The 27,105-nt window shown below is 45.4% G+C and overlaps 1 protein-coding gene across 2 annotated transcripts in view; it reads left to right on the top strand.

Annotated features, from left to right (window-relative positions):
- The window catches only part of rsrc1 (arginine/serine-rich coiled-coil 1), a 128,440-nt gene that overhangs the window by 38,964 nt on the left and 62,371 nt on the right, over positions 1-27,105 (top strand). For both annotated transcript variants that reach the window (XM_080007219.1, XM_080007220.1), the window contains exons 5-6: positions 6,753-6,789; positions 22,296-22,347. In XM_080007219.1, coding sequence (XP_079863345.1) covers positions 6,753-6,789; positions 22,296-22,347 — 89 coding nt within the window. The remainder of the gene's footprint in view (positions 1-6,752; positions 6,790-22,295; positions 22,348-27,105) is intronic.

Genomic DNA, 27,105 nt, shown 5'->3' with positions numbered 1-27,105 from the left:
AGTGAAGAGTCGGCCATTTATTATTATTGCTTTTTTTTCCCAATGATTGCACTTTACTTTGGAATGGCAGTTACCATATACATGTAATAGACATGTATATTTGCACTTAAAAGTGAAAGACTTTAATTTGAAGTTTGAACTGGACATTTCCGTGTAAACTGTTGTGTCCTACTAAAACTCAGTGAGAGTTACACGTTGAATTATACTTGAACTTAGTGACTTTCCCATATTCTATTTTACTGGAACGCAGGGAGAGTTTTTATGTTCTATAATTGTTCCATACCAAATAATGAACAATAATAAACAGTGTCAAAATCAGCAATCTCACTATTGTGGTAACTGAAAATTGCAGCGGTAGTCCATATGTGCAGCTGTCCTATCACGTGAGTATGATCAGATCACATGATGTATTTGTCATTGACCTGCAGCAGATATACCCAGTGAGACCAAATGTTAAGAAAGTTTGATTCCTCTGATCAAGGATATAAACTCAAAATGATCAGACGACAATGTAAAAGTAATATAATAGACTTTTTTATGATGGACATACAATTGAACGAACATCGGAATTGGCCACGGTCGGAATCAGCAGGTCAGACTTTGGAAAAAATCGGAAATCAAGGGTCAAGGTCAGAAACAGCTGACATTAGGGGGGTCTGTTTTTTTCCGGTGGTGAAGGGGTTAACCCCCCCCCCCACCCCCCCCCCCCCCACACACACACACAACCACACACACACACACACACACACACACACACACACACACACACACACACACAAACACAGGACAGCAGCACCTCAGAGGTAATGCATGGCTGATGAGTGCAGGGCTAATGGGCAGCTCTGTTAGCTGGAAATCAAATGACTGCCTCTGCATTTTAAGTTCCCTCTGTCGCCTCCATTGACTGACTAAAGATATTCATCTCTGCCTCTGTCAGTAGTGGAGCGCGGGGGTGGGTGGGGTGGGGGGTTGGGGGGGTCTCAGAGACCGAGGAAACGAGGGTAGCGAGGGGGGAGGCTGGCGCGTTTGAAGAACCTGAAGACCTAATGCAATTATTAGAAACTTGACCACAAATGACAACTCATCTGGTGCCCGGCCTGTAATTAATTGTCTGCTAGCAGGAGCGAAGCGGTTTGGGAGGATGTGGGGAAGGACGTGGGGGACGGTATGAGATGAGGAGGCATATTGAGATGTATGGGAGAAGAATACAAGCGAGGAGAGACTGGTGGTGGGGGAGGAGAGGCTGAGGCTATAACAGAGACGGCGCCAGGCTTGAGTTTGAAGGCCAGAGACGCACACAGAAGAGCGGGAGAGCGGCATACACTACGAGAGAGGGGGAGAGGGGGAGAGGGAGGGAGAGGGAGAGAGCTGGTGTGGAATACTCTTGAGATATTCAATTCCAGTGTTTCAACTTCTGATTTGACTTTTGAGCCTTTTACCTTGACAATTTCAATTCTTTGTTTCGACGTCGCGCAGCCATTTCGGAGCGAATTTTTGAAATATCGTATCGCAATGCCCGTCAGACGCTACGCCGAAAAGTTGCGAGCAATTCTCATTGTGTATTAACGGTGAATATATACAGAACCGTGTTGTGAAACCGTCTCGTCAATATTGGAAATTGCACATGGTGACCCTTGTTATCGGAAGGAATTGAAGCGTGGGATCCTGCCCAGTAACCTAGCCCGACAAAAGAATGTTTTGAAGAGATGACACGAATACTGGAGAGAGAAAGATGGAGCTGACGGAACTGGAAACTCTCATTCTTATTTTGTTTTTATTTTTCCCAGTATTGAACTGGCTCGGGTGTGTCTGATACAAAACTTGCTTTGTCCACTCTTAGTTAATTAACTAAAAATAACTAATTCCCACTTTCTGGAATAACCGCGCCTTAGTCACCTCATTCCCTCCCTCCCTACCTCACTCCTTACTCCTCTCCTTCGATCTTTCCCTCTCCCATTTTCTCTCTACCACTCTCTCTCTCTCTCTCTCTCTCTCTCTCTCTCTCTCTCTCTCTCCCCCCATTTCCCTCGGCCTCCTCTTCATTTAGCCGTTGCCCACCGGGGCGTTTTGCTGTTTTGTGTCTGACCTGGCTCTCCACTTCCTCCTCGTCCTCCTCCTCCTCCTCACTTTCCCCCGTCTGGCTCGCTGCGTCTTCATTTCCCAGTTTCAGGTTTTCCCGCCGTCCGGTCGTCGCTGTCGTGGGATTGTTTTATTTGAGTTTTCTTCGTCACCATCACCGGTTCAGGCGATTTTATTTTATTTTATTTTTTTATCTCCCATTGCGCACACATCGCAGGTTTTCTGTTTTTCCCCGATCGTCTAACGGCTGATGTGTGTAAATACATGTGGCACACTAATCGGATCCTGGTCTCCCCAAAAACAAATCTTCTGGAAGCTTTACATATCAAAAGTGCTTTTTTTTTTTTTCTTTGTACTTCAACTCTGCCTTCCATCTTTATTTCGACTTATCTCTCTCGCCTCCAAATTATTATCTGACTGTCTGTCAATCGTGACATTTTAGTTGACGATTTGTTTTTCCTACAAATATTTGCTATTTGCGACAGTTTAATTGTCTTTTTTGTTCATTTTATTCCATCACAGTATCCACGGTATGAAGATGCGACATTTGCTAACATTGAACAACGGAACACAACTGATGGAAACACACCTAGTTCGTATTTAATCATTGCGAAACTTCTAACATTGGCTAAAAATTTAGCTTTTTGCTTTTTTCCGCAAAATCTGCCGATCTTGCAAAATATTGCGATGAGACGATTATGTAATAATTGTGTAAAAAAAGTGTGTCAGAAAATTGACAGCTCTACTTTAATTTATCAATTATTCTCTTCGCCTCTCCCTCCCTCCATCCTTCCATTACCCTCACCCTCCCTGCCTTGCACCGGTCGTGTAATCTATGACTGTTTTTTTTCCGGCGGGCCACGGCGTCTCCGAGGCCTTGTGCTGCGCAGCCATTACGCGCTGGCCGGCCTCCACTACAAATTGGCCGAACAGGCCCTGACACATTTTCAATATTATTACATTAAACCAAGTGGATTTTGATTGATAACCTAATATTGGCCTAATGCAAAACATCAATCATGGCAAGTATATTAATTATTTAATATTGTTGCCTAATTCAGAAATCGATGGGACTGCCGGCCGTGCAGTTAAAGGCAGAAGAGCGGAGGGAGGGAGGGAGGGAGCGAGGGAGGAAGAGATAAGTATAGACGAGAACGCGGTCCCACGAGGACCTAGGAGATGATATGATGTTTTGAAAAGGGATGAGGATGTAAAATGCCATGTTCCTCTGTGTGTGTGTGTGTGTGTGTGTGTGTGTGTGTGTGTGTGTGTGTGTGTGTGTGTGTGTGTGTGTGTGTGTGTGTGTGTGTGTGTGTGTGTGTCTGTGTGTGTGTGTGTGTGTGTGTGTGTGTGTGTCTGTCGGCCATAGTGTCTAATGGATTGAGCACTCTCTCTTATGTTATCATGACTTCATCAATAGCCTTCTGTCCACTGTTGTCCTCTCCTGGGCCGGAGTAATGGGGAGAGAGAGAAAGAGAGGGGGAGAGGGGGAGAGAGAGAGAGAGAGAGAGAGAACGAGAGGGAGAGAGAGGCTGTAAAGCGCGAGACGCATTGGGGAAATGGTTTTGTGAAGGTTGGATCACAGAACGGAGGGAAACGTTGCACTGCTGTGAAGGGAAGTGGGAGAACAGAAGGAAGGAGAGAAAGGAAGAAGAGAGCGCGGCGGAGAAGCAAGAGGAGGGGAAGAGGGGAGGAGGCAGGATGGAAGGCTGGCGCCCCTCCTCCCCCCGCCTGGATGTTAGATTGTTTCTCGCTAATTGCGAACTTCATTAGCGGATTACACACACTGTCACCACGGTAACAAATGTTTGGCTGTCTGGTTGCCGAGCGCCCGTCATGTATAATGAATGTGGCGCGGTGTTCGTCACAATGTAATGTAATTACGGCGAGATGAAGTTTGCCTTAAGTGGTCGACTCGTCGTGCGCCGTGCGTCACGCCGGCTCGCCGCGGAAATAACCAAGCGCCGTCGCTCTCCACGGAGACGCCATTTTCTCCTGGTTTTTTTTAATTGATTTTCTTTTACGATCCTTTCTTTCGCAACTTTTCGTCTTTGTTTGTGTCTCTGAGCGTTCTTCTAATTCCGAAAAAAAAAAAATTATAATTTGTTTCATTCAATTTGTTTGGCGGATTTGCCTGCCTTCAAGGACATAGGTGGAGGAATGGATGGATAAACGGATGGATGGATGGATGGATGGATGGGTGGATTGGTGGGTGGATGGATGGATGGGTGGATTGGTGGATGGAGGCAGGGGAGTAGGGATGGGGGCGGGTGATTGGAGGGATTAGACAGTGTGTAATTTTAGAGATGGTGTAGATTTACACTGTGATGCTGCTGGCTGCATTAGCAACTGAAGCCTGTCGATAAGCCCCCCCCCCCCCACACACACACACACACACACACACAGCCGGCATTAGCGGGGGTGGAGTTTTGTCAGTAATGGGGACCGGTGTGTGTGTGTGTGTGTGTGTGTGTGTGTGTGTGTATTGGGGGGTGGGGGAAGGGGCTGTTTGTGTTCTCTTGATCTTTTGATTTCCACTGCTGAAAATTTTAAAATGTGCCAAAATTGCATCTATTATTTACTGCCAATTTGCTCTTTTAAACCGACTGTATTTCCTCCCCCTCGCCCACCTCCTCCCCTCCTCGTTCAGGCGGGCTGCTACCAGAATAATCATACACACATTTTTTATTAATTTGTAGATAATAAGCCCCCGCTCCTCTCTCTGTAGTGTCAGGATTATTATTACAGTGGCGACGGTGTTGGTTAACCCCGGCCTGGTGTAGACAAAACGCTAGTGCGGACACACACACACACACACACACACACACACACACACACACACACACACACACACACACATGTACATGTACACACACACACACACACACACACACACACACACACACACACACACACACACATGTACATGTACACACACACACACACACACACACACACAGTCATTAGACCCGAGCAGTCCTTCAGTCTGAATGGTTAACAATTAGAGCAATTCTACTCTTTTGTGTGTTGGCTCCTTTTGATTAACCAAAGCCTGTCTGATGTTATCCGGTTCAGTTTGTCTGCCTGGTAATCCAAGACGATGGCCGCACGCGAGGAGTGCGACGACGCGCTCCTTTTCAGCCGCTCCCGCTGATCCGGGGCGATCCGTCGTATTGACAAATCGCCCCTCGTCAAGGGTCTCCCTTCCGCTCGTTTCTTTCTTTAGCGTGGCCGCGACTGCAGATGTTCATTGACGTGGTTGGGTTTCGGTGTATTTGCGCCATGAAGCGGTTTTGGGGAAAAACAAACAAATTGTGCAGGTGAGATTAAAAACAAACAAACAAAAAAAAAAAAACAAGCATTCGCTCGCCCAAACAGAAATAGGGATCAAACATAAAATAAAAAATAAAAGTGACATAAAAAGTGACAAGACAATCACGCACAATCACTTTATTAATAACTAAATATGATTTGTTTGTGTTTGTGTGTGTGTGTGTGTGTGTGTGTGTGTGTGTGTGTGTGTGTGTGTGTGTGTGTGTGTGTGCGTGTGTGCGTGTGTGCGTGTGGGTGCGTGTGCGGGCGCTGTATCTGTGTTTACTTAGTGAACGATCATAGAGGAAGAAAGCAAACAGGATTTTTGTTAATCAGACAGGTTTTCAGCCTATGTTTGAAAATTTTAATGGAAGGAATTATATTTGACGGAATTTAATGAGGAACTTTACACAAACCGTTCTGTGTGTGACATGTATGCGGGTTTGTTCTCGGTAGAGATGCACCGATGGTGAAATTCCAGGCCGATACTGATGTTTATAATAACATTTCGGCCGATAACCGATGCGGATACCAATGGTTTTTTTTCTTGTTTGTTTATGTTGTTTTGTTGTTATTTATTCCCCCTTCTGTGCCACGGCAACAAAGAAATCTTCATGATATAAAATAACTCAACTGTTCTGTAGTCGTTCGGCCCTTAATCACTTTTTAGACAAGAAGAAGTTTTCAGCACTTACTTACACCACATACATTTTTGGGAAAGAAAAATGAAATTAAATTAAGGTGTAAAAGCAGTAGCGTTATATAATCAAATCAATAATCAAAGTTAAAAGATTTTAACTTTTTGCCGTCCTCCGCGACGGAATTACAGCCGGATGTTACGTAGATACCTCGCAGGCACGGAGAAAGCGGGGAGCCGACCCCACTGTCGGCTGCCAGAGTTTTGCGCGGCAGTGACGGACGTTTTCTCAGGAATCTCGCACTAAGTGGCTGAAATGAAAAACGTGGATTGATATAAAAGTTGTTTTTTCTATTCAATAATCGCATGGAGTCTGTTTGGTGCTTGTAACGAGGAAGCAGGTGGAGGATTTGGACATGGTGGTGTTGCGTGGCGCAGGTCGGTCCAGTGATGAAGCTGCAGTTATTACTTGGATAAATTATTATATATAGTAACACACAAAATAAGTTTAATATATTTCAGTGCAGTAGAACCTGGCATCAGACCAAAAATAACCAACACATAAACATCTGCCACTGCCATCGGTGAATGCCATCTTATTTGCCGGGCGGCCGATACTGATGTGCGATTGATTAATGGGTGCATCCCTCGTTCTCCCCTGTCCGACATGCTGCTTCTGTTGCTTTTTACCTAAAACGCTGGACTTTTTCTTTCTGTGTTGCAGGGTTTCAGCATACGTCAAAGCCGGATTAGAGCATCTGGTAAGTTGGAATTTCACCTTTCCACAGTCACCACGCCTTTTGTTTCCGCATTCCAGATGAAATGGCTGCAATGGGAGTGGAGTGCAGCTTAACAAAAAACAAAAAACAAAAAAAAAAAAAAAAAAACAATAAGCGAGAGACATTCAGACGGAGGAGTAGAGAGATAGTTCAGGAAACCAGGCAGAAGAACCCGACGAGGCCTTCTCATCATCGGTTCTCAACCTCTTGGCTTCTCGCAACACTGGCAATTAGGGAGTGTGAAGAATTTTCCATTTTCTTCCTGTTTTTATTATTATTTTTGGAGCAAGCAACACTCATTTAGGAATTACACTTTATATTTAGGCCTATAAGCAACCGATTGAGGCTGAATATAAATGTTTTTAATCTACTTTCTAACTAAAGCCACTGTATATCAGGAAACTGTTCCATGTGGACTTGGGTTTTGCATCTGCTGCTTTTTTTATATAATAGAGCATGAGCTCCAAATGGATGGTGTATAAATTATGATATATTTTAAACCTACTCGGGTTAGGCCTACTGGTCACCGTCAGCCCAACAACCGGCGATTGCTGACATATTCTTGTGTTTTGCGAACCATTCTCACTGATCAGGCTAAGATAAATATCTTGCTCCTTGAAAATTGTGTCCAACGCTGGTGTAGAAAGTCTCCAATCCCCAGCTCCACTTGGCTTAGGACAATTCTTTGCAGCCATCAGGCAGACAAAAAAACTGGCAAAACTTACACTGGTCTGAAGCGTCAACACAATCCAAAAGCTGCGCATGGCTTGACACCGATTGGGTCCGTCCACTAATCGCTCCTCTGAATGGTGGACTGTGGTGGATAGTAATCAAGCTTCTGATTGGCGGAGTGTGACACGTCAGTCATTGTGACGTCAAAGCCACATGGTTTGCCAAAAGCGAGGACTATCCAATTCAACTAACAGCTCATGTGTTTTCACCAGGGTTAGGGTAAGACACACCAGGTTTTAAAGACAGGTTTGTTATTTGCCGAGTTGAAGTCTCGAGGAGACAAGACCATTAAATCAGCAAAATAAAAACTCAAAAATCACGCAGAAAATCACCCCCAAAAAAATACAATCACGGATTGCTGATATGTTTGTCCCGTCGCCCAAGCCTAAAATCTGCTCAACTAAATTTTGTATAAAAAAAAAATCTCAAAATCAAATATTTCAGGCCTGTGACCTGGTGTGCATTTCACATGGGGTCGGGACCACAAGGTTGAGAATGTCTGGGTAGCTGCTGCAGCTCCTATGTGTTTTTAATGGTTACAAATAATACAACTGACCTTACACTGATATTGTCAGACACACACACACACACACACACGCACGCACACACACACACACACACACACACACACACACACACACTCACACAGACCTTGCGTGTCCCTCCCTCTCTCTCTCTCTCTCTCTCTCCCTCCCTAAATTCAGGTGCCTGCATGGGGTCTGCTCTTGGGCTGCTCCCCATCCATGAATCCAGTTCCCTGCCGGAATCACTCTCTCTCTCTCTCTCTCTCTCTCTCTCTCTCTCTCTCTCTCTCTCTCTCTCTCTCTCTCTCTCTCTCTCTCTCTCTCTCTCTCTCTCTCTCTCTCTCTCTCTCAGGACAGCCTGAAAATTTAATACCCAACATTTCCAGGGGTTCAGGCTGCTCTCCGCTTTAATACAGGGTCAGGGTGCCGCGCGACTGGAGTGGAAAGGTTCTCTCTCCTCTTTTTGGGTGGGGAGGACCCGTGGTCCCCCCACCGTGCTCCGTCTTTCAGGGGATGAATTATAGACGGGGGTCAGTGAGGTTCCCCGATCTCGTCGCTCCCTGCCCCGCCCCGCTCTCGCTGCATACTAAAACCGCTGCTCCCAGCACCCTTCGCACATGACCCCACCTCCACCCCCACGACCCACCCGCACATGACCCTAAATGCCATGCAAATGAATGACCTAGAGAAAAAATAAAAATCAAGCAATCCTCAGGTACTCTGGATTCATCTGCCGTCCATAGGAGGTCGGGGAACCGTGACCTCAGATCTGCCTTTAGTTAAGACTTACGTACTCAACTTAAGATGTTAAGTTGAGATGTTGTATCATTCTGAAATTGTTCAATGACTTTGCTATTAGTTCATTTAAAGATAATATTTTCCTTGCGGTGCATGTGTAAATTAGATTTAGACGTGGATGTGGCGGCGGGGCTGTTGGTAGGTTTAAGTTCAGAGAAACGGTGTCTTGGGGGCTCGGGGATCATGATTGATTGTTTTAGTATTCAATTATTTAAAGGAAGATTACATGCCGTTCAGATTAACTGTGTGTGTATATGTATATATAAAAAAAAAAAACACACAGTAGATAGGGCTTGTAATATAAACTAATTTACATGGCATAGAAGGCAAACTCGAACACATAAGTGAGTGAGGGAACCACTTCTCCTGTCCTCACACTTCATTAGCATATCCAACCAAAGTCACCTTGAATTTTCATATGAGTGCGTTATCGTCATCATTAAATGTTAACATTATCATCCTGTAGTAGTTCATTCAGGTTATACACAGGCTGGTGGAGGATGGGGGAGTGTTAGACAAGTTCATCCTCGCAAGGATTTGGGGAATGTGTGTGAGAATCTTTGTGCAAATGTTGAGGGTTCTTGGCGGGGGTTGGTGCGGCCCGTTTGCATATGTGTACTGTATGTTTTGTTTTTTTTTTTAATGTATTTATATGTTTTTGCATTAAGTAGACCCGCAGGGAAACATACCAACATGGCTGTGTGTAGAATTTCGATATTTAACACCTCAGGAGAGGGGCTTTTAGAACACACACTTTAAATAATACACACTGACTGTACTGCACACACAATTTGTGCATGCACAGATCAGCGTTTGTATGTTGACCCAGGCATTTCCATATATGTCCCTTGAAATTTGAATACCTGAATATTGAGTGTGTATGTGTGAATTTACGGCCGTGTTTATGCTTATGGGGATATTGCGCCGCAGTCGTCAGAGACTTGTGGAGTGGAAGACTCTGATTAGGATTCAGGATGGAGGACAGTAAATAATGGGGCAAGTCTCCCTCTGAGGTTTGTTGATGTTGTGGGGTGGCCGTCGTGTTGGCAGCTGTGTGTGTGTGTGTGTGTGTGTGTGTGTGTGTGTGTGTGTGTGTGTGTGTGTGTGTGTGTGTGTGTGTGTGTGTGTGTGTGTGTGTGTGTGTCGAGGGGGGGGTTATAAGTTGTTAACCCACTATTCTTTGTTCACGGAACACAATATTTTAAATATTATGTTTAATATTATATTTAAATTCAGAAGCAACGCCACATGCGCCGTTTGCTCTCTACCAGGCTGTGACAACATTATATAATAATTCCATAATAATGTTGTAATAACTAGCCAAATTGTATACATTTTACCTTCATTATGTAATAACGACCACATTTTGTAATTACCACTGTGTTGTGTAACATTGTTGTTAACCTTGTGTAACAACTTATAACACAATGCAGTGGTTATTACAGGGTTACAACATTTTATGATGAATATGTAATAATTCAACCCATCAATGTAAGAACATAGCCAATTTGCTGTCTTCATTTATATCAATTGTCAAACTTAAAGTACGTTATCAAGCACCCAGCCAAATTTGAATGATTAAAAATATCGGCAAGTATCTAAAATTAGGTTTCAAAATCATGAAAAAATAGGCAGTTCCCGCTGTTCTGAGACGCTGGGGGCGCATCCGCTGAAGACGCTGAAGCCACGCCCAATCGCGTTAAAGTTCCTGTAAAGTGAATTTAGTGATTTGCGTCTAAACACATTAAACATGTTAGAAAGTAATTGTTGAAAACATGTGAAAAGGCTGTGAACGATGTGTCACTGAATTGTGGAGTTAAAACCGTTAAACTGTTTCTCACCATTTTTGTGGTCCGGATTTTTTGGGCGCGGCTAAATCGCGACCCGATGACTTAGACGTGGTCATACTTTGCATGGCCCCCAAAACGACATAAACACCAGGTCGGACCATCAGAAACTGTAAGCTAACAGCCTGGAGTTTGGGAGAAAACGCTGTTTTGGGAATAAACAACAAACAAACAAAATAAACACCGAGAGTAAAAGACGTCTTCAGGGAGACCGTGAACTCAAGCCAAGTCTTTGCACCGACCCCGCCCGGCTGCCCCCTGGCGTTGCCCCTGTGATGTCGCACAGCGGAGATTCTCCGCTCCACTGTGCCGCCCAAACCTAATTTTAAATACTTGCCGATTTGTTTAATCATTTACATTTGGCTGGGTGGTTAATGAGACATTGTTCTGTGGTGTGCCAAACTCAGAACACACTTTTAGTTTCACTTGACAGGTATTTTAACCCCGTAATAATATATAAATGCTCACATTGGAGTAACTTCCATGTTTAAATGTTGTGCTGATCCCAGTCCTGTGCGTCTAGTTTCTCCCCTCAAAGCGCCGCTGTCTGGCTGTGGGACTCCCCGCTCACTGGGGCCCCCTAAGGGCTCCTCCACAGGCCAGGTCGGGGCTCTGTGGCCTGCTAGCATGCAGCTACTGCTCCGTGTGGTCAAACCAACGGTATAGTTCTTTATTGTTCTAGGTGCATAGGCGCCAATTTATATATCTGCCGGTGGGTGCCAGGTTTTTATTCTCAAAACAGCGTTTTATCCCAAGTTAGTTGAGAAACAAATCACTGAATTCACTTCACAGGGACTTTAAATACTATTTATAATAATATAATTTTAGTATAGTTGTTTCAGCCCCCGCAATGCATCATAACCACAGCATTATGTCATAGGTTATTACACAAACAAGCAAAATCTATTACTGTACGTATTGGGTTGAAGGGGTTGTTGGGTGTAATTACATAATATCGGTCATTAAAAAAATATGATTACTTATTATTACAAATGATTACACAATACATACATATTAAAGCTCAAATGTATTACATTTTGGCAAGTCATTACAAAATGCGGCGTTATCACATAAGGCGTTAATACCTACTCGAAAATGGTTTCTCCAAATAAAACACCTTCTGCTTTGACTGATTTACTATGTTTTATTATTGAATGATCATAATCATAATGATACAAATTAAAGAAGGTTAGAGCGATAACCAACCAACACAAGTAAACGCAGCAAGTTACGTATATTTTTGTATTGTTTGGTCCAGTCAAGCAGGTTGTTTAAACATCATTCCCCGCACTTGATCTCTCGGATTCATAGAAATAGACGCTCGCGTTTCCTCTCGGCGCGTTAACTTCATAAGTCAGGTGGGCATTTAAGATTCCTTTGGTAATGAGGTTTGTATTATTATTATTATTATAGTTGGGTTTTTTTGGTGTGTGCGTGTGTGTGTGTGTGTGTGTGTGTTCTTATTTCAGCTGATTAAATGAGCGTGATCAGTAGGAATGAACAGAGGAAGACTAAAGTTAATTGCTCCCAGTGCTCCGCTTCCACGTCTGCTTGTATGGACACATTCTCTCAAACGCAGACGCACACATGTGCACGCACACACACACGCATTCAATCGAATGCATACACATTTACATGAACGCACTTCCACAAACCCACAACACACACACACACACACACACACACACACACACACAGGAGCCCTGGGCTGCACGCCGGCACATATTGCAATTCTTTGCTCTATCGAGAAATGGGGAGCGAGGGAGGGAGCAGGGTAGAGAGAGAGCCTACAGCGGCTAATCAGTCCAGATGCACAGCTGCTTAAAGAGAGAGGAGGAGAGAGAGAGAGAAAGAGAGAGAGAGAGAGAGAGAGAGAGAGAGAGAGAGGCCTCGATCAATCAGGACATGAAGGATCAGCCTCATCAGAATTACTGGCTCCATCAGCAGCTGGAGCAGCCAGTCCATCGCACTCAATGCCTGGGGAGAGAGAGTGGGAGAGGAGGGGGAGAGAGGGAGAGAGAGATGGGGGAGAGAGACGGGGGAGAGAGGGAGAGAGAGAGAGAGAGCTGCAGGGAGGGTCGGCATCTGGGGATGGAGGGTTGGGTTGAATCGGACAAGGTGTTGAGCCAGGAAGGGCTAGATTACAGGTCACTCTGGGGTCAGGGGTCGGGGCGGGGTCGGGCTCCGCGCACACACCGGGGCAAAACCGGTGAAAATACAGCTTAGCACCAGCAAGGGGAGGGATTCAGGCTGCGTGGGGATGTAGCGATGCTCCAGCGGTGCAGGTATTTAATGTTGACCGCACAAAAAAACACAAGAAAATCTATTGTTGTCACGGAGCAGCTTCAAAGTTTCGGGAGAACTGCCTTTAATAGAGCACGGTGTCCCTCGGCGGGGTGAAGAGTTCAGGGCGGCTCCGAGCCTCCACAATCTACTGACGGAGCAGGACCAGCAGGTGGGAGCTGGACCACGTGCACGCACACACACACACACACACACACACACACACACACACACACACACACACACACACAGGGGCATACAGTACATGCAAACACACAGTGGTGTACAGACAGATGCATAGTGCACCCACGAGGCGGTGTCGCTGCCGATCACTAAAAATAAACTCAAAACGTCGACAGGAAAACGATCACAACAAGCAGTTCCAAGTTCCTGTTTTAAGCTGATTTCAACACCAACTCGGAGCCCCGTCGCCGCCGCCGCACTCAAATTGTTTTAACAAATTCTATCCCTCGCTCTCTCGCCGTCTACCCCTCCCTTCCCCGTAATTTAATTGTATGGGATAAAGAGTCGGGGAAAAAAAAAAAACAGATAAAAGCGAGGGAGTGAGAGAGCCGGATAGAGCGCGAGCACATCGGGCCAGATAAAAGAGGGGGTAGAGCCACAGTGATAATCTGCAAACAGATTTCCATGCTTATTACACTAATGATTTCATCATATTTGATGTGGCGACGGGGGATGGGATGAGAAGATAGAGGGGTGGTGGAGGAGGGTGGAGGAGGGAGGGAGGGAGGGGGGCGGGGACGGGTAACATCTTCTCATCTCGCCGCTCGGCTAAATGATGGAGTAATTTGAGTGACCTCCGTCTTGGGGTTGGCCCGTGCGCAATTGCTTGTCATTCCAGTTTGGGGATGGGGGGAGTGGGAGGTGGGGGGAGGTGGAGGGGGGGTTCACAAAACACCGGGTCAGGTCACTCCCTCAATTCTTTCCCTCTTTTCTTTCACCTGCGTTTCTTACCCCCCCCCCCCTTTTATCCCATCCCATGCCTCCGACCGGCACGCTCTCGCTCTCCCCCTCCCCCCCGCGGTTTGCCGCTCGAACGTTTCCCACCCTAAAAAAAAAATAAAATAATAATAATAATAATAATAATGTAAAAATCCCAAACAAAAGAAAGATTGCGTTTATTTTCAAATGATGATATTACATTTAATGTGGGAGTCTCATATATCAAAATGTGAGAGCTACTCCCTTACTGTATGCGCTTCATCTTAATGCTATCGCTGGATGTCAAGGGCATGGAGGAAATTAAATCGGAAAGTGCAGATAGACCAAAGAAGATATTATCTCTGGATGATTGCAGTTTTGATAGGTATTCCAGTGAATTTCATTTTCTCTGGATGGGAAGGAGATGAGTTAGCCTGCACATTTGCTCATTTTTCTTCTACATGATTTATGTGAGTTGAGTGTAAAACTACCCCCCCCCCCGCCTTCTGCCCACCACCACCACCACCACTAGCCCACGTCCCACAAACACCCCCATCCCCACCCCCCCCACCCCTCCTTATCAGATACACACACACACACACACAGACACACACACAGAAATTAATGCTGTTGGGTTCCATCTTGGGCCCGGACAGTCTTTGTGAGAGTATTTACACACACTGACAAAATGAGCATTTATGTGTCACTGTTTATATGGCTGTGTGTGTGTGTGTCTGTGTGTGTGTGTGTGTGTGTGTATGTGTGCGTGCGAGATTGTGTGTGTGTGTGCTTGTGTTGTGTGTGTGTGTGTGTGTGTGTGTGTGTGTGTGTGTGTGTGTGTGTGTGTGTGTGTGTGTGTGTGTGTGTGTGTGTGTGTGTACTTGTCCTTGTGTAGCTGTGAATTGTTGTGCCTTTGCTTCCTCTATGAGTCTTTTGTGTGTTCTTGTGTGCGGGGTGTTCAGTGGATCTTGGTGTGTGTGTGTGTGCGTGTGCGTGTGCGTGTGCGTGTGTGCGTGTGTGCGTGCGTGTTTGTGTGTGCGTGCGTGCGGGCGGATGCGACAGCGGCAGAGCTATCAGTGGGAATGATTCCAGGGAGATGGGGGAGTGTCATTACTCAGGCTTGTTTACATTCTAAATACGTAATGAAATCTTGTTGGTAATAATGACGGGAATAAAAGTTTGGGAAATTGTAAAAGTGGTGAAGTTTGAGAAATGAGCCCCGACCCGTGAAATAGCATTTGGGGGCAGGAAACGACATTATTATGCAGTGCTCCTGCCTGCCTCAGACATGAAGATGAACTGCTGGCGGCCCATAAAATGCTGTTAGCTCTAGCCTGAAGTATGGCACATTGTAAAAGAGCCCTGATCCCATATTGCCATTATATATAAAAGTATAGCCATACACAACATTATTTTTCATATAGGATGAGCCCCGATACAGTGGCCTAGCCCCCTCCCGCATACACACCCCGATATAGGGATATTTTTTTTCCCCCTCTTATAAAATATATAAATAAACATATTACTATGGAACCCATCTCTGCCCTGATCTTATAGACTTCGATATTAAAAACAGAAATATTGCATTTTCGGGGGTCTGTTTTCTTTCTTCCTCTTTTGGGTATGGGATATGGGAGGGGGGGCGGGGGAGGACCGAGCCAGGAAAACAAAGCAACAGATGATAGAAAATATAAATACATTTTAAGACTTTAAAAATGCATATTGGGCGTATTGTAAAATTTGGCCCTAGTGTGCAGAAAAAAAACAAGTCATTAAGGCGTGTGTTGTGGGTACGTGTGTGCGTTCACATCTCCGGTTCAAGGTTCGAGGGTTATAGTGTTTTAGTGAAGCTGGTGAATATTAACTGCCGAGATACATTTTATTTGTTATCTAATTCTACAGTGATTTTGAGTGAGGTTAATTAAAGTCTTGAATGTTTATTATATTATGAAATTAATTATTTTACTTTGAAAATATCTGTAAAACTGTCATTTCCCACTTGGGATTAATAATTTGTAATTTGATCTTATCTTAAAGCAGGTAGGAGACACTAAATAAGGGGTCACATCGAGTTATATTCCCCAGAACTCTGTCGGAATCTTGGTAAACAACTGGTTTGTTCTGTGATTTATCTCCCACAGTGCATGTTACAATGCAGCACAATGACCAAGTTTATCAGACTATTAAAACTTTTTTTTTTTTTTTCAGTTTTGAAACAATTTGCCTTTCGCCTTGCGTTGCCCCTTTAAGCTATACGTGGCAGCTTGAGCCCTCCGACCGCCTCGAGCGCACCGTCACCCTTTGATGGAGAACCTCCGCCGCCTGCTCAACCGGTGCCCGTATTCCCCCCTAATCTAGCACCGAGGTGTGGAGCTTCAGTGGAGATGAGATGAGCCGCGGTGGCCACCGTTTGGTGCCGTGGAGCTGCCGTGGGAGATGATGGCTGACTGTGTCGGCCGACTCCACGCCTCAACTAATCATCCACGCCAGCTCCACCACCGGCGGCTTCCCTCCGCAATCTCTCCCTGTTCCCTCTCTTTCCTTCCCTCTCTCGCTCTCTTTTCCCTCCATCTGTCATCTCCATTACCCTCCTCTTTCCCGCCCGCACCCCCATTTCTTTCTATCTCTCTCTCCCTCTCTCTCTCTCCCCCTCTCTCTCCCGCTGACTCCCTACTTTGGTCCGTTTCTAATCTAAGTCTGAAGAGCCGGCTGAATATAGTGAAGCCTGTAGATTAAGTGGTTTAAAGTGAATAGTCACACACACACACACACACACGCACATACACACACGCACACACGCACACACACACAGGACAAATGAACGGACAGATAGAGTGAGGCGAGGGAGGTCAAGACAATGTGACACTGACGTATCGGCCGAGCGGGAAGGTGTGCGAGGACACGCAATCCGTCTGCCATCCGTGGCTGGCGGCGCGCGCCGGCACTCAGCCTTGGTTCCGTGCTCAGCCGAGGTCTGAAGCCGATTGTCGTCCTATCTAACAAGTAATGCCAGGCCCTCTTCCTCTGTGTCGCTAAATGGAAGGTGGGGGGTCATTTAGTGAGAAGGTACTCTGACCCCTCCCCCACCCCCCGCCCTCTCACCGCCCCTCTCCCTCTCTCCCCCTCTCCCTCCCTCTCGCTCTCTCTCTCTCTCTCTCTCTCTCTCGCTCGCTCTCGCCCTCTGTGTCTGGGCTAACAGGCCTTCATTCATACACAGACCAACAATGCATTGGATTTCTAGCAACTTTCGCAACATTTCTGAACTTAATATTTTCTGTTTACTCTGTTACGTTTTCCCCTCGATACCATGTGTTCCATATTTGCACAAAGTAATGGAAGTCAGGTAATATAAAATAATAGTAGAATATCCAGTGTTTACCAATTACCACTTGATCTGTTACCTGTCTGAGACTCAACTGCATGGTTTCAATAATGAAGCTCTGTGCAGGTTGCTTTACTTTGATACTTATGATATTCGTATTTACTTGATTTTGGTATTTCAGTACCTTTTCCACCTCCGCCCTGAGGCCAGATGAAGGTGGACTTTATTTTTTCCACTTGCTTCTTTTTAGACAACTTGCTATGAGCGAGACCCGCTTTGAAACAAATCAAACTTGCCTCAATTGGGTCAAAGCTCAAAAAAGAGCATTTTATCTGTGGCAATCACCACTGTGAATTTCGAGCGGTACATTATTTTTATTTTCACGATGGGTCCTCCGCACCAGCGCCGGTGCTGCTGCCAAGTTGGCCACCAGCGCTCTCTCCATATGAAATTAATTGCTCGATGCTGTGACCATTGTTTTGCCCCTGATCATATGCGGTTGAAACTACAGGCTTTTCTCTACAGCTCGGGGTGGCGTCTGTGCGGAGAGATCCCAAATTCTTATTGGGAAAAAGACATGCTTATGCTGTATTTTGCATATTTGTCGATACAACAAATATTCTTGCTTACGTTTGAGTTCCCCACTGCTTAGGAATTAATTTTTTCAGGCATCCTTTTTGTAAAAATGTATTGTGCAATAGATTTCATTTCAAATAATAACAAATAAACATTCACATACATTCTTCCTTGTAGTACTTCCAATCGCCCCAGATGATAAGAATGACATTAAGGAATCAGGCACCGAATTTGGTAAAATACTAATACTTAATATTACTAGTACTTATTCACCGTCACGTCATTGCTTGAATAGATGCACTCACAACAAGCTTGAAGCAAATTGCAGAATGTGCCGCATTGACCTTTTCTTCAGGTCCAAAGCTGAGAACACGGGCACGCCAACACACAAAATAGATGTTTTGTTTGACCCAATCTGTTGAAAATCTTGTAAAAAAAAAGTGTAACATGACTTTGATCTGCTATCACTGTGGCATTATGTTTTTCCTCTGTTGAGCTCTTAAAAAAAAAAAAAGGGTTTTTAGAAAAGCATTTGAATTTGATTTTCAAAAACCGTGCAGGAGCCATGAAAGCGGCCCCGGCCTGTTTCATGCTCGGCTTCACCGCAGCAGAACCTCCAGGCGGTGCGCGCATCGATTCTACTACGCAAGTGCGGTAACTTCTGAGCTCTGCAGCCGAAAACAAATATCAGAATGTCTGCTGCCGGGGTTTTTTTTTGAGGGATCGCGCGCTCGGCTCCCGCAGAATGTAGCACAGGCAAGTCATAAACGCGTCTGCAGAGGCCGTCTCTCCGAAGAAAAAACGCAGTTAATCTGGCGTCACGGCGGCGGCATCGGGAGTTCTGAAAGGTCGGTTGTTGTGAACAACAAAATGGTACGAGATGTAATCCGCGCCTCAGCGGACCGGGAAAGAGAGACCTTTCAGGACCGCTCATGGAGAGGCAGCTGCTTCACTTCAAAACAAGTTTTAAAACGAGTTCTAAAGTGAAATTTAATTTAATAATAACTGTCTACGGGGACAGCGAAAAAAAACCCTCAAAAAGCAAAAAAGACTGATTCATTTCAGAATATCTGTATAGGCTTTGAAAGCACCCAGAAAAAAAACGGGTTAGATTCCTTTAATAACAATGTTCTCATATATGTATGCGTATGTATATGAGAACTACATGTCAAAAACAGAGGACGATAGAGCGCAAAACTACACCATCACCACCACCTGGCTTAAGTGATTGATGTCAGCATGTACATTGCACAAACACCATATTGCTTAATGTACACAAGCAGTGAAGTGAGAGAGACACACACACACACACACACACACACACACACACACACACACACAGAGCCACCTGCCCTTGCCGGAAGCTCAGCTCCGGCTCAGCTCCTGTCGTACAGATATTGCTTCTAATAACGGTTCTGCTCTTAGACGATGCCTCTTATTGATCTCTCTGAACAGTATTGTAACAGTTTCCGTTCCGCGCGCGTGCATCGCCGCAGCCTCACCGTTCTCCCATGCGGTTGTCGAAGGCGAAACAGGCGCGCTGCTATGACTCTACGCGTAAATCACCTTTAGTCGAACCCCATCCAAATGCGTGGCGCCGCGGTTTAAAATGCCTTTCTTTCCTTATTAAACTCCTTCTTCTCCTCTCCCCTGTTTTCCAAACCTCCTGACTTTTACCTCGGAGTCAGAAGACAAAGCTCACGTCCCAGTCCCTCCATTGCAACAAACCCATTTCTGTTTCTCTCATTTTCTGTCGGCCTTTCTCTCTTCCTCTTCTTCTTCTTCTTCTTCTTATTGTTCTTCTTTTCTTTGTCTGTCATGTTTGTTTGTGTGTATTGGATGGGTGCAGGTCTAATTGAGGGTTCGTAGACTCTTCAGATGCAGCGGGCGACTCTCTCCCAGCGGGGAGAACACACATCCCTCTCCTGGGAGCGCAATTAACGCCTTTTTATTGTTTACTAATGAATTACACACACACAGTCGTGCACACACACACACACACACACACACAAAGAAAAGAGGATGGAAAAAGGTCTTATAAAAATGAGAGAATGTACGTGCGGAATTGTCTCATGTGTGGTTCCGCGCTGCAAGCTGACTTCCAAGCACCTTTTGCATTAGTTGTAATGTGATATTAATTAGCCGGTTTCAGCCGTCGTTCACAACCGTGGACTGTGAGGCTGCAGTCTTTTTCTCATTATCCATTAATCTGTTTTCTTTGAGAAGTTGGAAGGAGGTTTTTTGTTTTTTTTGTCTTTGTGTGTGTGTGTGTGTGTGTGCGTGTGTGTGTGTGTGTGTGTGAGCCTGACACTTGCCTTCGGGCCAGTGTAAACAAATGCTAATTTAATTACCAAGGAAATGTCATAATAAACTTAGATGATTGCAGTTCACACAGTAATTTGGCCATTTAAGTTCTCTGATGTGTTATTTTAGTCGGCTACCGGTTAGTTCTGTGCTAATAACTGGCGTGTAGATGTTGTGTTTTTCCTTACTGTCGGAATAATAGAGATTATTAATCTCAGCTGTCTGGCTGTGCCAGTCAACGTCAATGCAATCCACTGTGTCACCTGCTCCTAAAACATGCACATTCTCACACATCCATGTTGCACTAAGTGTGCAGCAGGCAGAATGTGTGAGTGTTTGTGTGTGTGTGTGTGTGTGTGTGTGTGTGTGTGTGTGTGTGTGTGTGTGTGTGTGTGTGTGTGTGTGTGTGTGTGTGTGTGTGTGTGTGTGTGTGGCTCCTTGATGCGTGTTCCATCTAAGATGCAGTGCCTTGACATCGCCACATTAAAGGGGGTCATTATATTTCCCTGACTGCCACAGAAAAAGTGACGTTTTTTCAAAGTGACAAGTTTTTACAGTTTGATAAATCAGATTTTTGCAGCGGGTTTGAGGTGGAGTGTGTGTGTGTGTGTGTGTGGGGGGGGGGGGGGGTGCAGAGGTGTGTAGGCTAACGAAGAGGAGGAGATGGATATGGGGGATGGGGGCTGTCAACATCGCCCTGCTGCTGTCGTTTAAATGATCCTCCCAGGCTCCGCATTCACATCCCATCCCCATTAGCATTTAATTTCTCTCTAATACGACACGTAGCCTCAGCCCACCGAGGGCCGCTGCACCATGGCAGCCCCGGCAAAAAAAACAGGAGGGGAAAAAAAAAAAAGTACATAAAAAACACAAAAAACCTCAGAGAGCAATCTCAGTCGCTCCTGCATTTTTATAGTGCCGCGCCGCGCCGCAGCCATCATTCTTCCTTGACAATTAAGACTCTCAAATCTAATCGCAGAGATATTGGAATTACAGCGAGGGCCTTTTGAGGGCACGTCGAGGGGAAAAAAAAAAGGGGGGGCCTTTCAATACAGCTGTCAAAGCATGAGTCACGCCCAACCCCGGCTCCTCTACCGAGCATCGCCCGTGCATACTTTAGTGTGAGCATGTGCCCGTGCTCCACACGCACGCACGCGCGCACACACAGATGCACACGCGTGCGACAGGGATCGGAAGTGTTCTCTCTTTTGGCTGTGATCTGGGTAAAATGGGCTCTCTCTGCCCTCTCATCCAACTCTCCAAAGACCTGTTACAGCAGCTTTTGTTTTCTCTTTTCTTTTTTGCGTCGCTTCTCTCTCTCTCTCTCTCTCTCTCTCTCTCTCTCTCTCTCTCTCTCTCTCTCGCTCTATGTTTTTTTTGTTTCCGTTCCTGGGTTTCTCTCTTTGATCACCCCTGGTGTGTCAGGGAAGCTGACTGTAAGCAGCGTGGTGAGGTTGTCCCCCGGCTCTCTGTCACGAGCGTCCAGGGGGATTCTTCCCTCTGATGGTTACAGTTAAGATTTGGTTTGGTAAAAACCAACGTCAGCCCAGGGCGAGCGGCGCTTCTGCTAAAAAAGTGGGCAGTTTGGTTTCGAGCAGTCCAGTGCAGTAGAACCTGACTTTGCTGTAGCAGTGTCTGTGCGGGGATATTTCCACTGTCTGAACTGGGGCTGACTGTATTGGTGTAAAATTCATCTGTTGACTGTTCTCACTAATTGATTGTTGATTAATTACAATTGACTGGATAAAAATAGGACGATTATTTTCAATTTAAAATTTCTTTATTTTTATTTTTTATTTATATTTTTTTGGGACAATGATTTCACTCTGCCATCTTTTCAAAATATGCCTTTCACGGGGTGCACGTCTTCTACACCCTCCGTAGCCAGGTCTACGAAGCGTACGTGGCGCATTCAGGCAACCAATGAGGATTCATCGATAACCCAAGTCGTTGTGATTGATGCCATCGATTACATTGATTAGTTGTTGCAGGTCTCGTCCGATTGGTTCCGTGTCTGATCTGTTGGTTCAACGAACAAAGTGCCTCCAAGCGAGACAGTTCATGAAACTGTGCCTTGTTAACCTCAGGCCCTGTCTAGATGCCGGCGGGACTACGTTATGTTCTTATAATTAATGCTGTTACCTCATGTTTCTTTTGCAGACCCCAGCAGAACAGGCCAAGGTTCGAATGCATATGGTTCTGCAGGCGGCTGGTAGGTGGCTGATCCCCCAATTATCTCATTGTGTCTTTCTCTCTGACATCCCCCCCTCTCTGAGTTTCCCTCTCTCTGGCTTACTAATACATTGACTTATGGCACCGCACACACACACACACACACACACATATGCACTCACCCACAAGCGAGCGCACAGAAAACCCCATTTTCTACTTCTTTCCACGTTGAGTGCTTCCGGGCCCATATTCAGCGGAGCATAATTTCAAACACTCCCTGCAGTACATAAGTCATAGTTGTCACTCTGCGCGCTGTGTATATATCCCAGTGTGTATTCATGGGCCAGAGTTGGGAGCCAGATGTGACAGGCAGAGATTGACTGTGGAGAGAAATGTCTGCATGTTTACACACACACACACACACACACACACACACACACACACACCAAGGCCTAACCCTTCAGAACAGGGTTCTAATTTCTTCACAAGAAATATATGAAAGAGCCGGGGCAGCTATTCATCATCTATAGATCACCCACCAGCCGTACACCTCCCTCAGCGAGGGCCCATTTAGTCTCACTGTAGGCCCGGGTTACAAAACATCTTCTGTGGTTTCATTGTGACTTTCACATTCTCTCCTTCATGGCTCCCGTGGAACCATGTAGGATGTGTAGAAATTCTTTAAATTACTTAAAAATGTCGATAATGTCTTTAAAAAAAATAAGACATTTTAGACTTAAAATGTCAAAATTGTGCAGGACACAATACCACTGAATTAATCACATTGAAAATGTAATGATGATACATATGGAAATATTATTATTATTATTATTATTATTATTATTATTGTCGTTATTATTATTATTATTATTATTATTATTATTAATAATAATAATAATAATAATAATAATAATAATAATAATAATAATAATGTGTATAATACTTTTTAAATGGAATTTCGAATTATGCTGTACATTTAAACCTGTATTGTTGATTAATGTGCTCTAACATACAACATCAGTCCTGTATCCACCCAGCCACCTAGCTCTGCACTTATACTAATAGAAGGTACTAATACAAGGTACTAATACAAGGCATCATGAAAGCAGCCATGCAGACTCCGGCCCAAGGCTACGCTCAGTCAGAGAGCAGAGGCTGTTTATGAATTGGAGCCGTCCCTGGCTTTCCTCTGTCTTCCTACAGGTTTCCAAAAGAACAGTTTTATGGCCTAATAATAGACTATCTTCACCATGGAGCCAGGGCTGGCCCCCGTCAGAACATGATCACATCACCCACGAAGACCTACAGCAAAATGCCAATGAATCGCAGATCCTAACCTGATATGAATGACAGACTGGCACCTGGGACAGCCAGGACCATCCTTTATATTTCACTGTTTCCTTGCTGGGGCGGGGGGAGGCTTATCATTTGTTTGTTACTTTGTTTCATTGTTTATTCTCTTACCTTCTCTTCCCATAATCCCCTCTTCCACAGCTTTTAAAACCAAAATAATCTTTATCCTATTTTCATTCATTTATTTTAATTATAGTATTATAGTAGTATACACAAGGGGTTTTCAAAGTGTGTGTGTGTGTGTGTGTGTGTGTGTGTGGGTCTGTGGGTCTGTGTGTGTGTCTGGCCATTATTGGGACTATTAGGAACATCTGTCTCCTCTTTGCACTAATTGATAGGAAGACAGAACCTCCATCATCACTCCTCCTCTCTCTCCGTCCGCATTGACACTTTTCTCTCACTTTTGGTCCCCCCCTCTGTTTACCTATATTCCCTCGCTCTTCCACTCCTCTCCCATCTTGGCCGTCTTTGTTCCAGCGCTGAGAGCGGACGGAGGGAGATAGGCTCGGAGCGAGGGAGGGATGGAGGGCACGCAGGAAGCAGCAGATGTTTGGAGGTTGTGTGAATGTTAATGTCCTGACGTAGCCGTGGAGCTTAAGCCTCTTCTCCTCCTCCTCCTCCTCCTCCTCCTCCTCCTCTGCCCGCTCGCCTCCTTCCGTGCGCTCCTCTCTGTGCGCCCGCCAGGCTTTCTCTCCCGGGGTCTCCTGACATCTTTAAAGCCTGCGGCTCTCCTCTCCTCTCCTCTCCCTCTCCTCTCCTCTCCTCTCTCGCTTTCTCTCCCTCTCTCGCTCTCTCTCTCTCTGTCCCTCCCTCCCTCCCTCCCGACTCCCTTGTTCCCTTTGTCCGTCTATGGACTCTCTAGTCAGTGGAGAGCAGATCATCCCCTGGCTAAAGCAGCTCAGGCCTTTGTGTTGGGGGGCTCTGTGGACCTGTAATGAGCCCCCTCGGCTGGCCCGCTGGCCTGCTTAGCGCTCACTGGGGGCTTGCTGTGTGTGTGTGTGTGTGTGTGTGTGTGTGTGTGTGTGTGTGTGTGTGTGTGTGTGTGTGTGTGTGTGTGTGTGTGTGTGTGTGTGTGTGTGTGTGTGTGTGTGTCTGTGTCTGTGTCTGTGTGTCTGTGCGCGCACACGTGTGTGTGAATGTGTGTGCATGCATGTGTGTATTTGCCATTTCTGTGTGTGTTTCTGAAGGGAGGTGGGGGAGTGGGGGGGTTAACACTGGCCTTCTATAAAAGAGTTGGAGCGATATGTTTATGGGTCACTTCCTGCCTGGCCTACATATCACACACACATGCACACGCACACTCACACACACTCACACACACACTCACACTGCAATCCCACTTAGTAATTTAATTGCTACCAAATGGAGTATGTTTCCTGCAATTCCTTTTCCTCCTTATGATTCCACTCATTAGCCCTCACCTACCATACTGTATATTGGCTTGTATCTTTTTCACACAAGATAATACCGACATATTCTGTTATCTGTTAATGTACTTCACCTCCATTTATCCGCCACGGATTTCATCACATTTAATATCCCAAACTGGTTGTTTCTAGTTGGTGCGGGTTACTACTGTTTATCTAACTGACAACAGCCAGTTTTATTTATGACCCTGAGCCAGTAAAAACGAGACAATTTGAACGATAAATTCCACTTCTGCTATACACTGCCGATTCGTCACATTCGCAAACGCATAAAACGTGCGCATGCAACACACGTAACAACCCTGCTCGGGTCCTCCACCTCATAGCAGTGTGTGTTTCCAGTCCAATAAGCCGGGGTGTTGTGCGAGGGCCTCCTCGTTATCCACACGACGGCAGGGCTGTGTGGAGTGTTTGCAGAACACCCACCAAGGGCCCAGGGGCCAGGGGTCATCAAAACCTCCGTCCTCTACCCGATTTAGTGCCATTGACGACAGCAAAACAAACAGTCCTTAAGATCTCATCAGAGGCCTGAACTTGGCATGGGCTCGCTGGCCCGGATTAACTTCTTCCGCCGCCGTATTTTGGTTCCACACCTGGAACCGCTGCCCGAGAAATAGCTTTGATACCATTTAAATAAGACATCAAAATATCAAAATTACAATGTGATTTGAAGCGGGATGAGTTTATAGAAATATAGTCACTCTTTTTTCGTTGACTGAATATATAAGTTGCCTCCCATATTGTGTTAAAATACAGTTTATAGTATATTATTAATACTATAATAAAATAAATGCCTAATCTTTTTATCAACAAAATGTAGAAATCAGCATAATTGTATTATTAGGTGATACACTTGTTTTACACAAATTAACTATGTAAATATACACAACATGGTCGATTTGGCAACTTGTTCCTGAGGGCTTTGAAATATATTGTTATATTAAAATATGAGCTAGCTAAATTGTTGACCCACAAGTCAAATCCTGAGTGAGTTTTTGATAATTGACACTGTTTTTCCCCAGATTAATGCACCCCTCAATGCTTATCATAGGGGTGCCAAAGTGGTTGTTGGGACAGTATAAAAAAAACACTTCTTATAGCATTCCTCTATTCATGTATTTTTTTTTTCGAAATTGTACCATGTTTTTTTTCTGTGTTTGTGTGTTGTTGTTTTTTTTTTTTTTCTGCGCGTCTCCTCAACATTGAGTGACTGCCGAGGTGGCATAGGAAAGGGGAGTGGCTCGACCAGCTTAGCGGCATCATGTGATAGGAATAATTCTTCCACAGTAAATGGGAGGTATTAATGCTCTCTGTCACAGCAGGGAGCCTGAACTCCTCCCTCCGGCGCACACACACACACACGCACGCACGCACGCACGCACACATGCACACACACGCGCACACACACACCTCCCCAGATTTCCCCCTATTCTCCATTGCTTATGCCTTGCGCTCCCTTGTGCTCCCAGTTCTCGCTCTCCCTGCCAACACCCCCACCCCCACCCGCCCACCCCAAGCCACCACCTCCACCGCCCCCCAGGCCCTGACAGATGTGTGGCGAACAGACCACATACATGGAGGGTGTCACCTTACCCCCCTCTGGAACTAAAGGGCTAATGCTCCACGTTTAGGAGGCTGCCGCCCTTTGTTCTGCCAGGCTGAGGGGTGAAGGTGATGTGGTAGACAGAGAGAAGGGCCCTTGCTCTCTCCATGGCCTAAAATCTCCTCCTTTATGTCTCCAGGCACTCTGTAGATCTCCGTCTCAAGAATCCCCCCCCCCCCCCCCAGTCCCATCACCCACATTTGCAAAGCCACATACTTATTACGCGTGTAAGCGTTGGAGTGCCGAACTGCACATTTTAATTCAATACTCTAACCGGGTACAATGAATAGACAATTCGCCACCGGGCTAAAGCCTGTGAATTTTGGATTGTGATTATTTTAAACATGACATTGGAGCGATTCCTATCCTAACTCAGCAGCAGCGTTCTTGGGTGAAAACGTGACGGAGGTGATTG

Source organism: Zeus faber (genome assembly GCF_960531495.2).
Source record: "Zeus faber genome assembly, chromosome: 9".
Taxonomy (NCBI): Eukaryota; Metazoa; Chordata; class Actinopteri; order Zeiformes; family Zeidae; genus Zeus; species Zeus faber.
This window is presented reverse-complemented; position numbering and strand designations above follow the sequence as displayed.